The 12,741-nt window shown below is 43.8% G+C and overlaps 1 protein-coding gene across 11 annotated transcripts in view; it reads left to right on the top strand.

Moving 5' to 3' along the window:
* AFF1 (ALF transcription elongation factor 1) overlaps positions 1 to 12,741 on the top strand; it is a 205,771-nt gene that overhangs the window by 107,708 nt on the left and 85,322 nt on the right. For 7 of the 11 annotated variants that reach the window (XM_082391102.1, XM_082391096.1, XM_082391093.1 and 4 more), the window contains 2 exons: positions 5,777 to 5,900; positions 6,677 to 7,597. The exons of 1 other annotated variant lie outside the window; for it this stretch is intronic. In XM_082391102.1, coding sequence (XP_082247228.1) covers positions 5,777 to 5,900; positions 6,677 to 7,597 — 1,045 coding nt within the window. The remainder of the gene's footprint in view (positions 1 to 5,776; positions 5,901 to 6,676; positions 7,598 to 12,741) is intronic. 3 more of the 11 variants (XM_082391100.1, XM_082391095.1, XM_082391099.1) reach the window with 1 other exon arrangement.

Genomic DNA, 12,741 nt, shown 5'->3' with positions numbered 1-12,741 from the left:
TTTTTGAACACTTTTGGTGGAACTCATGGATGTCTGCTGGGTGGTCCGACTTTGCACCCGCCCCCCCCCCCCCCTCCCCGGGGCGGGGGCACGTCAGCGCGTGGACTTGTTTTTGAATGCAGCCAGCTGCTTCACATCACCATGTGACTTGTCTACCCCTCCCCCCCCCCCCCCCCCCAGGTGGGGACTCCTGGGCTGACCAGAAAGCTGGCACTGAGGCCCTAGGAACATGGCCTAGGTCAGCCAGCCAGAAGTTAATGGGAGTGGAGCCCAGTATCGGGCATATAATGGCTACTTTAGTGCAAGTTTATTTATAGCCTGATCTTGAAAGAAATTAACGTGAAGAGCCCCTTAGCACATTAGAGATGACTTGTGAATCCAGAGGTTATTTTGGGGTCAGTGACCTTAAATCTGTAAACTTAAAAAAGGCTCTAACATAAGAATTGTAGCACAGTTTTTATAATTTGAAGAGCAACTTCATGCTGTCATGCCCCTCCCCCCATCATGCCCCCCCCCAGTTAAGAGGGCCCTCTTTTGGGTCCATGGGCAGGGACAGACCTGTATGGATACATTTAAGGGAACATGTGTTTTATGGCTCTGAGATGCTCCGCTGGCAGGGATAATACCTGAATTGTCGATGTGTACCTCTTTGAGACTAAGGGATTATGAGCAGTTATGAGTGACTGTAAATTACCACATTTTAGCATGCTTTCTTTGTTTGCTCTATTTAATATAGCCTGAAAGCTTTACTAGCCACTGAACTGTGACTCAGAACGGAAGCTTTGGTGTCAGGCGGCTTGCACTTGAATTTTCAGGTCTACCATTTAATAGCAAGTTAATCACTGGGCCTTATTTTTTTTCACCTGGGAAACGGGATTAATCATCTCCTTCTCACAGGGTAGTTGTGAATATTAAATAGGAAGCTGATGTGATTTGCCTAAAGCTGTCCTCACTGATTCGCAGGTGCTAAGTGGGAGCCGTCCTTGGCTCTGGTGCTCTCATAATTGCTATTGTTTCTTGGTAAGCCTAAAGCGATCCATACAGCCCCCAAAGACTGTGCTCTCTCTACTCTTCAGAACCACCTAGAAACTTGTTTAACATGCAAATATCAGGTGCCACATCAGATTGAATCAGAAACCCTGGGGGCAGGTCTCTATGATCTGTGTTTGAACAAGTCCTCCAGGTGCTTCGATGCTCACTGAAGTTTGAGAACCTCTTATCTAATGCAAAGAGCCATGTAGAAATCAGTGAAGGAGAACTTGTACAGTAGTCCCTTGGTACCTGCAGGGGACTGGTTCCAGGACTGCTGCTGACATCAAAATCCGTGGATGTTCAAGTCCCTCATATGAAATGGCCTAGTATGGTCCTTCCAAGTCTGTGAGTTCCACATCTCCAGACATGGAGGGTCAACTGTAACTCACTCTCTGTGAACAGTGACAAAGTCTGACAAGCCTGATGTTGGGGTGAGGTTATCCTGTGAGAGCAGGAATGCTTTTTTTCCTTCATACCAGAGGAAAAACTGCCACCTTTAATTAAGAGAAGTGGTTGTCAACTTGTAATTATTCAAAGGTAATTACAGAGTTTACGAATCACGTAGGACATTTACTGCTTCCTAAAGTCCCCTCATTTAAAATTCTTCCATCCGCCCCCTCCTTGCTTGCACCTTGGTTTAAAAACAACAGTGGTGTGTAAGAGGCTGAACAATGGTTTACTCATGCTACTAATTGTGTTAATGTTTTTAAAATGTAAACTTCCCCTGATTTCAAAATGGAACCAAGAAAAAGAAAATGCTCATGAAAAAATTTGCCTGATCCTTTAAGAAACCATTCCTTAAGCCATTGTAAACTTAGTAATAAGTAAAAGCCAAATAAATCAGAAAGCTGCCCAGTATGACTGGCAAAACCCTGTTAGTTGCAAGGAGAAGGTAGACAGCCTAGAAGAATGAGGGCTCACAGCTTACCCTATGTCATCATCCTGGGGCTTGGACTGGTCACTTCCTGTTTCTTCTGCCGCCTTCTGCCCTGCCCAGGGGCCTTGGTGAGTGAGACCCAGGAGGGAGTTGCCCAGCAGACAGTGTGGGTGAGAGTGAGTTTCTCTCACCAAGTTTAGGCCTCATAAAACTCATCCTACCAGTGACACTTGTGATATCTTTTCCTCACCTCACTATTTTTGGGTTTCTCAGTTGAAGGGTGATGGTGAATAAGAAAAAAAATACACTCAAAGCTCATCTCAGAATTGGTATAATATTACATATGTCTGCCAGTGAAATCTGGCTGTGGCTTTTAAACTTTTTTTTTTTTAAACTAATGAAGTCAGACCTTTAATTAAGCAGAATCCTTAATTTAGTAGAATTCCCTCCCGGTAGGAGGCCTGTGCCTCAATTTTTGAATCCCAAAGCAGTAAGCCAGTGTTTGGAGTTTTGTAAAATTGGGTTCTTCTCATTATTTTTGTAGCAGCTTTGATTATTTTGGAATAAAAATCTAGAAGTGTGCTAAAGCCTAACTGATGCTGAGATAAGGCTGAGCTGATCGATTTAGAAATACTTCAGTAATTTTAAAACCACTGTAGCTTTTCTTAAATGTATGTGCAGTTGACAGGAAAATTAAGCAAGGACCCCGAGCAGCCTGATAGTTGAGGTGCTCTGTTACACACGCTCGCTTTTCAGTTTGGGACTGAGAATTTTGCCATTTGGGGTGCCCTTTCTGAGGCAAAGGTAGCGATTACTTAGAAGTGGGCAGAGCTCTGTCTCTTAAAGCAGAGCCATAGGCCAGGAACATTCAACAAGCAGTCAAGCTATAGAAACTCCACTGACATAACCAGCAGAAACAGACAAGGGAGAACTCCCTTTGTGGTGAGACTAGCAGAGCAGACACCCTTGCAAAGCAGCTTCCCCTTCTATGTGCACCCTGTGTGGGCTGTCTGTACCAGGTAGCTTTGGAAAAGAGAAGCTTGGGAGTTCAAGTTGCTTAGAGGACAGTTGCATGCCCTACCCCTCCCTGCAAACAAAGTGGCTGTGAAGCAAGTTTGAAGGAAAAAAATTATTTCCTGATCAACCCTCTTTTTTGGCTCCCATGGTCGGATGTTAATGGTACACATTGTGTGTGTGTGTGTGTGTGTTTTGAGCCAACAAGAATTACCAAAATTGGGGCTTCCCTGGTGGCGCAGTGGTTAAGAGTCCACCTGCCAGTGCAGGGGACGCGTGTTCGAGCCCTGGTCCACGAAGATCAGACATGCCGCGGAGCAACTAAGCCCGTGCGCCACAACTACTGAGCCTGCGCTCTAGAGCCTGTGAGCGACAACTACTGAAGCCCGTGCACCTAGAGCCCGTACTCCACAACGAGAGAAGCCACCGCGATGAGAAGCCCGCACACAGCAACAAAAGAGTAGCCCCCGCTCCCCGCAACTAGAGAAAGCCCGCGCGCAGAACGAAGACCCAATGCAGCCAAAAATAAATAAATTTAAAAAAAAATTACCAAAATCATAAAACAATTGAAAGGAATTCTTGAGTGATCAACAGGTCCATTGTGCTACTGTCAACCAGAAATAAGTCTGTCTGAAATGTGTGAGATTCAGACTTCTTAAAGAAGACTCCATAAGCCAGTTTCTGTTTTAGTTTTTCCTCAGTGTTTTTAGTATGTTGACTAACATAAATGTTCACTTTGCTGTTCTCTTAAAATCTGATATCAAGATACCCATCATCTAGGAAAAGTTTTTGCTACGGTGATCTAAGCAGATAATTCTTTACTACATCCCGGTGAATTCAACAGGGTAGCTTAGCCTCCTGCACACCCCCCACCCCCCACCCCTGCCTGTGCCCTCCCGCTTCCCCCAACCTGTAGATTGAAGGGCTATGGAAATAGCAGACACTCATTTTTTAGATGATTATAATTTTTTAAAAACTGTTTTTGCACGCCGTGTCTTTCAGTTAAACTTAAAAATTACAAGTAATATACTGTAAGCATAGTGGCTATTTTTAAATTAAAAAACATTTAATGTTTAGCTTCTATGCAAAGTACCATGCTTGAGCACCAGGAGGCAGAAAAATATGAGAGGTTCTATTATGATGGGCTTGACATTCAAGGTGAAAGGAGAGAAGGGGAGAGAGCCAATCAGTATATTAAGTCAGGTGGATTTGAGAAAGCCTTTAGAGTGGGTGAAATTGGAATCACTCCCGATTTTCGCTGGTAGCTGAAAATTGGGTAAAGGAGTATGTGGTTGAGAGAGACGGAGAGGAAATTCGTGTCATTAGAGTGAAAGCATCGAAGTCCAGGATATCACTGAGAAGCAGGGAGTGGTCTGGAGTGACTGAAATACAGAGGTGGTTTGAGGGAATTTTGTAGGTAAACTGGTCCTGGAAGAACGGTTATCTTTCAGGAAAAGGGGGTTCTGGGGTGGGGGTGGATTAGAGCAAGAGGCTGCCCTTTACCGGGTGTGTTTGGGGAATGGACATGACTGTTAGGTAGAATGCATATGGTAGGCCTGCAGGGAGACAGCAAGGTAATTTCTAGGGTAGGTCTGTGCTAGATTATGGGGGAATTTTAATGCCAAAGCAAGGGTTCAGAGTTTATTCTGCAGTAGCAAAGAGCCATCGAACGCTGGTTATTTTAAAATATGGATGGTGACATGAGAACCAGAGCCTTAGATCGGATTTCTCTCCTTGAGAAGGCTAAATTAGAGGGACAAGATGTGGAGGCAGGGAGACCAGTAAGTAGGCTCTTGTCAGAGGAAGTCAGAGAAGTCCTGAGAGGGCCTAGGTGCCGGGAAAGGGGTGGGGGAGGGTGTCTGACATCAGGGCTAGAATTTCTAAGGTACATTAGAGCCTTGGAGAAACAGTTGAATATTTTCCGATTTATTCAAATAATGTTGGGGGGAAAGATTCAGTAGATACTCTAAAGCAAGTCTATGAGGACAAAAGTCTTAATAGTTCTTATTTTCATTGTTCTTACATATCACATGTCGGGGTTGGGAGGGCGTGGCCCGAGTTGCTGACCTAAGGTAAGCCCACTTTTGGTTTGCATTCTAAAACTGCACTCTTTTGGGTTTCCAGCTTCGTGATTTGTTTGCCAGTAGATGCATTTTTAACCCCTTTGGTGCCGGGGCTGATGATTTAGGATACATTTTTATGTGGTTTAAACAGTGCAATCAGATTATAGTTTTTCAGTAGGTAGAGCTGACATCTAAAATTGGATTTTCCCATCCTTGACATTTGAAATGAGAAATAAAAGTTATCTTTTCAGGTTTACATGCCAAGATTCTTCCAGTAGAGTAGGCTGAGAATAAAGTAAATGCTGTTTTGGGTGCCTGGTAATCTTTTAATTATGAAATAAGCCTTTGGATTTTAATCTTCCAAAATATAAAATACTGATCCAGGAAAACAGCCTTTTTAAAGTTCACATCCTGCTGACTCCTTCAGATGAAAAGCGTCCACCTCTACCCTGTATTTTGCAAGGCGAAAGTAAAAATATCATTAATCTTGTCTCAGTCCCACCACTGACTATAAAAGACTCTTCCATTTGGAGTCAGTCCTGAGCCATGAAGCCAGTAGCCCAGAGTGAACTCTTAGTTTTCCAGAACCAGGACCCGAAGCTGGAGGGTCACGGCCAGCTGACTGAGGCCTTAATCTAGGAGTGGGATGAGTGACTTGGGCTTTCTTTAAACCAGCTCCCTTGTCGTTGAGGCTTCTTGAGCTGTCCTCGCCTCCCTCACACACGTACGTATGCACAGCAAAGCTTGGATACTGATAAACTTTGTTTTTGTTCTTTTGTGGCATCTGAAGCAGCTTGTACAATGAAGACAGAAACCTGCTTCGAATTAGAGAGAAGGAAAGACGCAACCAGGAAGCTCACCAAGAGAAAGAGGCATTTTCTGAAAAGATTCCCCTTTTTGGAGAGCCCTACAAGGTAATTTTTTTCTTTTTTTTTTTAATATTTATTTATTTTATTTATTTTTGGCTACATTGGGTCTTCGTTGCTGCGCGGGCTTTCTCTAGTTGCTGCGAGCGGGGGCTACTCTTCGTTGCGGTGCGCGGGCTTCTCATTGCGGTGGCTTGTCTTGTTGCGGAACATGGGCTCTAGGCACGCAGGCTTCAGTAGTTGCGGCACGCGGGCTCAGTAGTTGTGGCGTGCGGGCTCTAGAGTGCAGGCTCAGTAGTTGTAGCGCACGGGCTTAGTTGCTTCCGCAGCATGTGGGATCTTCCCGGACCATGGCTGGAACCCGTGTCCCCTGCACTGGGAGGTGGATTCTTAACCACAGCACCACCAGGGAAGTCCTACAAGGTAATTTCTTGAATATGAGAAAGTCTGATTTATCACCATATTTGACTTTATGATGAAAGTGAGTTTGAACAAGGGTCACACTTGTGAAAATAAGACAACTTATCCTAGAGATCGTTTTTGAAAACAAAATATGAAAATCTTCTGAACCTCGGTAGTCAAAATTACTAAAGTTTGTGGTTTTCTTTTGTAATGTTCGTCTCCTGTATTTAGTAATATTTGTCCATGGCAGGCTTCTCAGCAGGGGAATTGAGTCGACATTGCATGTTAAATTCTGTGTTACACATTAAATTGAGGTGTTTCTTTTCTAATGGCATTATGTAACATGGTTTACTAAACAATGGTTTCCCCCCCCCCTCTTTTTCCCCCTCAGTATCTAACTCTGCTGTCTTTTATTTTTTTAGACAGAAAAAGGTGATGAGCTCTCCAGTCGAATACAGAACATGCTGGGAAACTATGAAGAGGTGAAGGAGTTCCTTAGTACCAAGTCCCACCCTCAACGCTTGGATGCTTCTGAAAATAGGTTGGGAAAGCCGAGATACCCCTCATTTCCTGAGAAGGGGAGCAGCATTCCATCTCACTCCTTCCACACTAGTGTCCACCACCAGCCTATTAATACTCCTGCCTCTGGACCACTTCCTATTGGTACCATTAGCCACAACCCAAAGATGGCGCAGCCAAGAATGGAACCAATGCCAAGTCTCCATGTCAAAAGCTATGGCCCACTGGACAGCCAGCACATGACCCAAGATCGCCTTGGTCAGGAGGGGTACAGCTCTAGTCATCACAAAAAGGGTGACCGCAGGGCTGATGGAGACCACTGTGCTTCAATGACAGACTCAGCTCCAGAGAGGGAGCTTTCTCCTTTGTTCTCTTTGCCTTCCCCAGTCCCCCCTTTGTCACCTGTACATTCCAACCAGCAGACTCTTCCCAGGACGCAAGGAAACAACAAGGTTCACAGCAGTAACAGTAACAATAAAGGCTACTGCCCGGCCAAGTCTCCCAAGGACCTACCGGTAAAGGTCCATGATAAAGAGACCCTTCAAGACAGTTCAGTAGCAGTTGCCAGCCTTGGGGTAGCCCCTCCCCAGCCACCTTCTCAGACTTTCCCCCCACCCCCCCTCCCCTCAAAAAGCCTTGCAATGCAGCAGAAGCCCACGGCTTATGTCCGGCCCATGGATGGTCAAGATCAGGCTCCTAGTGAGTCTCCTGAACTGAAACCACTGCCGGAGGACTACCGGCAACAGAGTTTTGAAAAAACAGACTTAAAAGTGCCTGCCAAAGCCAAGCTCACTAAGCTGAAAATGCCTTCTCAGTCAGTCGAGGTGAGTGGAAGTTCACATCTGAGGCAATTCCAGTGTGAAGAAAGATTTGAGGTGGAAGTTTCTAGAGGTTTAGGAACAGGGGTGTCAGTGGCCTTTGTTCAGGGAGATTCCTTTCTGGCTTTAGGATCTCGCTGACCCACAAGAAACTCAGGTCTGAGGTGGATTACTGATGACAGATACTGAAATGTGATTCGTAGAAAGTTAAAAAAAAAAATCTTTTTATTGAGCCATGATTTACATACAGTAAAATATAGAAATGGGAAGAGGGTAGTTTGCTCTGTTTTGAAAAATGTATACACCTGAAAAATGGATACACCTATACAACCCACAACCCAATTGAGGCAGAGGACATTTCTATCATGAGAGTTTCAGGAAGGTTTTGAGCTGTCTTTGATTTTTGGGGACTTTGGGGAACACTGGCTTCTTTAAAGACATTGGAAAGAAAAAAATTTTTTTTGGTTAATATTTCCTCTGCCCCAGTTAGTTTTTCCTGAGATCCAAACCATAAAAAAGTGAAAACAAGAGGTCAAAATGTTGGAGGCGAAGTATTAATTTTTAAAGATTTGTTCCCTATAAATTATAAGAAACTGTGAAACTAAATTTCTATTCTAATATACTTTATTTACCACCTACAAAAAAAGAGTGGAGGTGTGACGACATCTCATTTGAGAGTGAGTCACAAATATAATATAGAACGTTATTCAACTATGGCTTTTTCAAGTAAACAAAATACTTTATCTTTTTAAACAAAGGAAAAATTCCTTTTTCTGCTCCTTTGACAAATGGCAACGTGGTGTTTGAATGAGGAGAATCAGAGCACACATTCTATCACTGAAATTCTAAATTAACACCGGTTACTCAAATTTAGATTTGTAGTGCAAAGTGAAATGTTTGAAGTGAATTTATTTTAGTGCTTATCTGTTAAGGTAAAGTCTGTGGTTGAGTTACATCCATTGTATAAACATTCTAATTTGCATATCCCATCCTCAAAGACTTGTATGTGCACCCAGATACCAGCTTTACATCAGTTTTACATAGTGCTAGAAGGCAAAATTCCTTAAGGTTTAAAAAAAGAAAAAAAAAAAAAATTCCAGGATCCATAGCTGGAAAGATAACCCTTATCTTGAAGGAGGAAAATCTGTTCCTTTGTGGTGTCAGCTTTTGGTTTAGAAGAGGTTAGGGTTCTGTCCATAGTCAGCTGTTGAGCTGGAGTGTCTCCGGATGTCTTCAGAATGTGACTGGTTTGGAGGCTGAGGAAAAATTAGAAAGGGGGCTGAGGAAAAATTAGAAAGGGGAGTAAAGCACGTGGTAGAAATGACCAAGATGGCAGAACAATCCCTGTAACCCCATAAGCTATGCAGATTCACTGCAATGAGCCATTTACTGAACATTTTGTGCTCTGATGGGCGGTAGGGGTAGGGAACAGAATGAAGGTGGAGAAGAATAAAGTGAGGTCTTCCCACCTCCTATGGTCAGTCAGCCTACCTTATAATTCAGAAAGAACTTAATGGAATTTTCTTTATTTATCAAATAAGGTCTGTTCTATTTTCCTAGTTTAAAAAAAAAAAAGGTAAGGGGACAATTTAACATGTCTTCTTTAAAAAGAAAACTAAGCAACTAAAAATTGCTTTAAAACAATTCTAAGACCAATTGACAAATATTTGCATTGTCTACCAAATACCCAACCATATGTATAAGCACAGGGTGGGATGCCAAAGAAGTACTGGTCCCTGCCTCAGAGAGATGACAGTCTAGCCTGGAGATCAGCCTACACATGTGAAACAGTTAGAGAACTGTTTGCTACTAGGTGCATAGAGAAAGTTTCAAACATCAGCCTTAAGACAGTGAACCTATGTAAATTCAGCCAACAGGTTTTCTGGTAGACCTTTTAGGTTAGAGGATCCCAGTTAACCTTTTGCTTTCCTGGTGAAAAAAAGATAAGGTGAGTTGAGATTTCTCCAGGGTCTTACAGCTCCTCAGATTTAATACATATTTCAAACATAGGACCGCATTAGATGGTCCTTGCATATTTTCTGAGTGGACAGTTGAACAAAATCATCCATAGATGTGGTAAGAGAATGGGGTTTTCTTGGCTTTTCTTGATCTGCTGTCAACAGTTGAGTAGATGTAAATGTTTCCTCTTCAGCCTGTGTTTGCAGTCAACCTTCATTTTAACATGATGTCTCCCTCTGGCCTCTCTAATCAGGGTTCTCAGGCCAGTGGCAGCTGTGGTGCTAATTGCCTTGGAGACCCTGGGTGGTGTTGGTGGCATGGGAGGATGGAGCTGAGGGGTCAGGCAGTTGGAGGGCTCTGGGCAAAGAACTTGTAATGAAGGGGGAGTAAGTCTGGGAAACAGGGATATTGGTGCTCTCTGGTGAGCGTTTAGATTTGGTTTAGTAAGATCTCACGTTTCACAGACTTACCATTAATCTTCTGTTTGTAGACCCAATAAAATGGCTATTTTTTTAAGGTTTTAAAAACACGTAGGGGCTTACCTGGTGGCTCAGTGGTTAAGAATCTGCCTGCCAATGGCAGGGGACATGGGTTCGAGCCCTCGTCCGGGAAGATCCCACATGCCACGGAGCAACTAAGCCCGTGTGCCACAACTACTGAGCCTGCGCCCTAGAGCCCGTGCTCCGCAACAAGAGAAGCCACCGCAACGAGAAGCCCGCGCACAGCAATGAAGACCCAATGCAGCCAAAAATAAATAAATAAATATTTTTAAAAAAGCATTTAAAAAAAACCATGTAGATTGGATTTTTAAAATCTCAAATTTAAAAAAAAGTATTTTTTTGGCTGTGTCGGGTCTTAGTTGCAGCACGCGGGATCTTTAGTTGTGGCATACGGGCTCTTTTTTAGTTGTCAGATTTTAATATTCTGGTGAATCAAAGGAAAGCGTAGAGGTGGGGGACAGCAAAAGCGGGGAATTAACCCCAGAGCAGGTAAATTCTGAATATTGAACCGGAATAGTAGCAATATCTTGGGCTGCTTGTGGCATTGGGGCAGAAGGATAGAGAATGCCAGGGTGCAAGGGGAAGTTGGCTGTTGGTAGAGCCATGGGAAGGGACTTGGGGATAGCTAAGTGGTTTTCCTTTATTTGCCGAATTTGTCCTAAGGCAAGTCGGAGGAGGTTTTCTTTCCTGGCTTTCTGAGTGTGTGGGTTTTGTGGTTTGTTTCATTGCTCCCCTCCCCCACTGCTTCCATCAAACAGTATGTTTAAAAAATGGACCAAGATGGGAAAGTCATCTTGTCTGTCTGGCACTCCTTTATTCTCAAGCCACATACGTATGAGTTCCTTGCTATTTTCTGTCCTTTCACTTCATGGGAAACACTTGGTTTGTGTATTTTAGTTGGTTCTCCTAAATAATGGTATTCCTTTCTGGGATAAGTCATGCTCACTGTTAACACTTAGTCTTTCCTAAAATCCTACAGGAAAAAAATTATCAAAAGGTCAACATTCTGACTAAATAGAGGCTAGAGCACACAGTGTGCACTGGATTTTTCTCTGGGCATGTTGGTTTTAGTTTTGTGTCAACTGGAAGATGTATAGCATCTTGAAATGACCCATCTGAGGATATAGCCAGGACTCCACGATCTCACATGGATGCCTTCCAGCTGTAGAGTTGCCACATCAGAGACCGAACTGCCCAAATGGAAGGCTGAGATTCCTTTCTAGCTCTTTCTACTGGAAGTTAACAAATGAGAGTGAGAGGAAAACCAAGGCATCTCTGTGTGAGCGTTCCTGAGTGTGGACCCTGGACTGGAGTGGATGTGCTTAGAGGCAGATAGGCATTTTACTGAAAGGGAGAAATGAATTAAGTTGAGGTGGGCATATTAAATTGTATACTGGATTTAGAATATTAGAATTTTAAGGTTAAACCTACAGCCCTTTCATTTTGCAAATAAAGCCTAAGAAGGTGAGGTCACTTAATTTTGCTACAGTTTAGTTAGTAGCAGAGCCAGAGTTAGAATTCTCAGTTCTATGATCTTTCTACCTCTGCTTGTTAAGTATGCATGGAGACCATAGGAGGATCTTGAGCAGGGGAGCGATATATCTACTTTCTCATTTTGAAAAAGATCATTCTGGTTCCTGGGTGGAGAATGGCTTGGAGGGGCAAGGGTGGCAGAAGTAGGGAGGCCAGCTAGGGGGTGGGAAATGACGATGGCTTGGCGTAGGATAATAGCAGTGGACATGGTGAGAAGTGGATAGATTCCAAATATATTGGGCAGGGTAGTAATAGGGCTTTGTGATTGACTGGAGATGGGAGTGGGCCTGAGGCGCGAGGGAAAGTGAGGCATTAAGGAAGGTCCTACTGGAAAGGTGTGGATGGTGGGATGATACCTGCTCTTGAGATGGAGTTGACCTGGGTGGAACAGGTTTGGAGGGAAAACCAGGATGCTCTGGATGGATCACATATTAAGTTTGAGATGCCGTTATATATCCAGGTAGACATGACAAGTTGGCAGTCATCGGTAGTAGATCAGCCCAGGGAAAATGATAAGTTTGGATGTTTGTGGCAGGGTGAGATTCACAGGAGTGGAGATAAACGAAATGCAGCCAGCATTCAGTTAGCACACAGCATAGGTTAGTCAAGTCAGGAAAATAGGCAAGAGAGTAACAAACCACTCCAAGGAGAAGTCCGGGAAGGGGGTGTCTCAGCACAAGCAGCGGTCTCGGTCTAGCAATGGTCTCGGTCTAGCAGCGGTCTCGGGACAAGCATGAGTGGGAAGTAGCGGTCTGCTTGGACAGAGCCTCCAGCAGTGCCCACGTGGAACAGCTCTCAGCAGGGGGAAATTGGGTCCTCCAGGGAAGAGCCTTCAGTTGCTCGACTCAGTGGGCTCATTTTAAGGAGTTTATCAGTGGGTGTAATGGTCTTACTCTAAGACATTCACAGTCCTATGGTAGACTTTTCAAGACAACTAATACAGAAGTTCACATTGGCCACTGGGACTCCATTTTGAACTACTTAACATAGCTTAAATCCTGTAAGTTTCGCACATGATGATTAGAAATCACAACACAAAAGAAATCTCATCTTAATACTGGGAATAATAAATTTGGGCTGTGTTTGCCTATGGTGGGTATTTAAAGCTTTGGGACCAGACAGGTGTAGCTGAGAAGGTCCTAAACCAGGCCCTCCCTG

This window comes from Balaenoptera borealis, assembly GCF_965194805.1.
Source record: "Balaenoptera borealis genome assembly, chromosome: 4".
NCBI classification, from domain to species: Eukaryota; Metazoa; Chordata; class Mammalia; order Artiodactyla; family Balaenopteridae; genus Balaenoptera; species Balaenoptera borealis.
The sequence above is the reverse complement of the archived record's forward strand: the minus strand, read 5'-3'. Positions and strand labels throughout refer to the sequence as shown.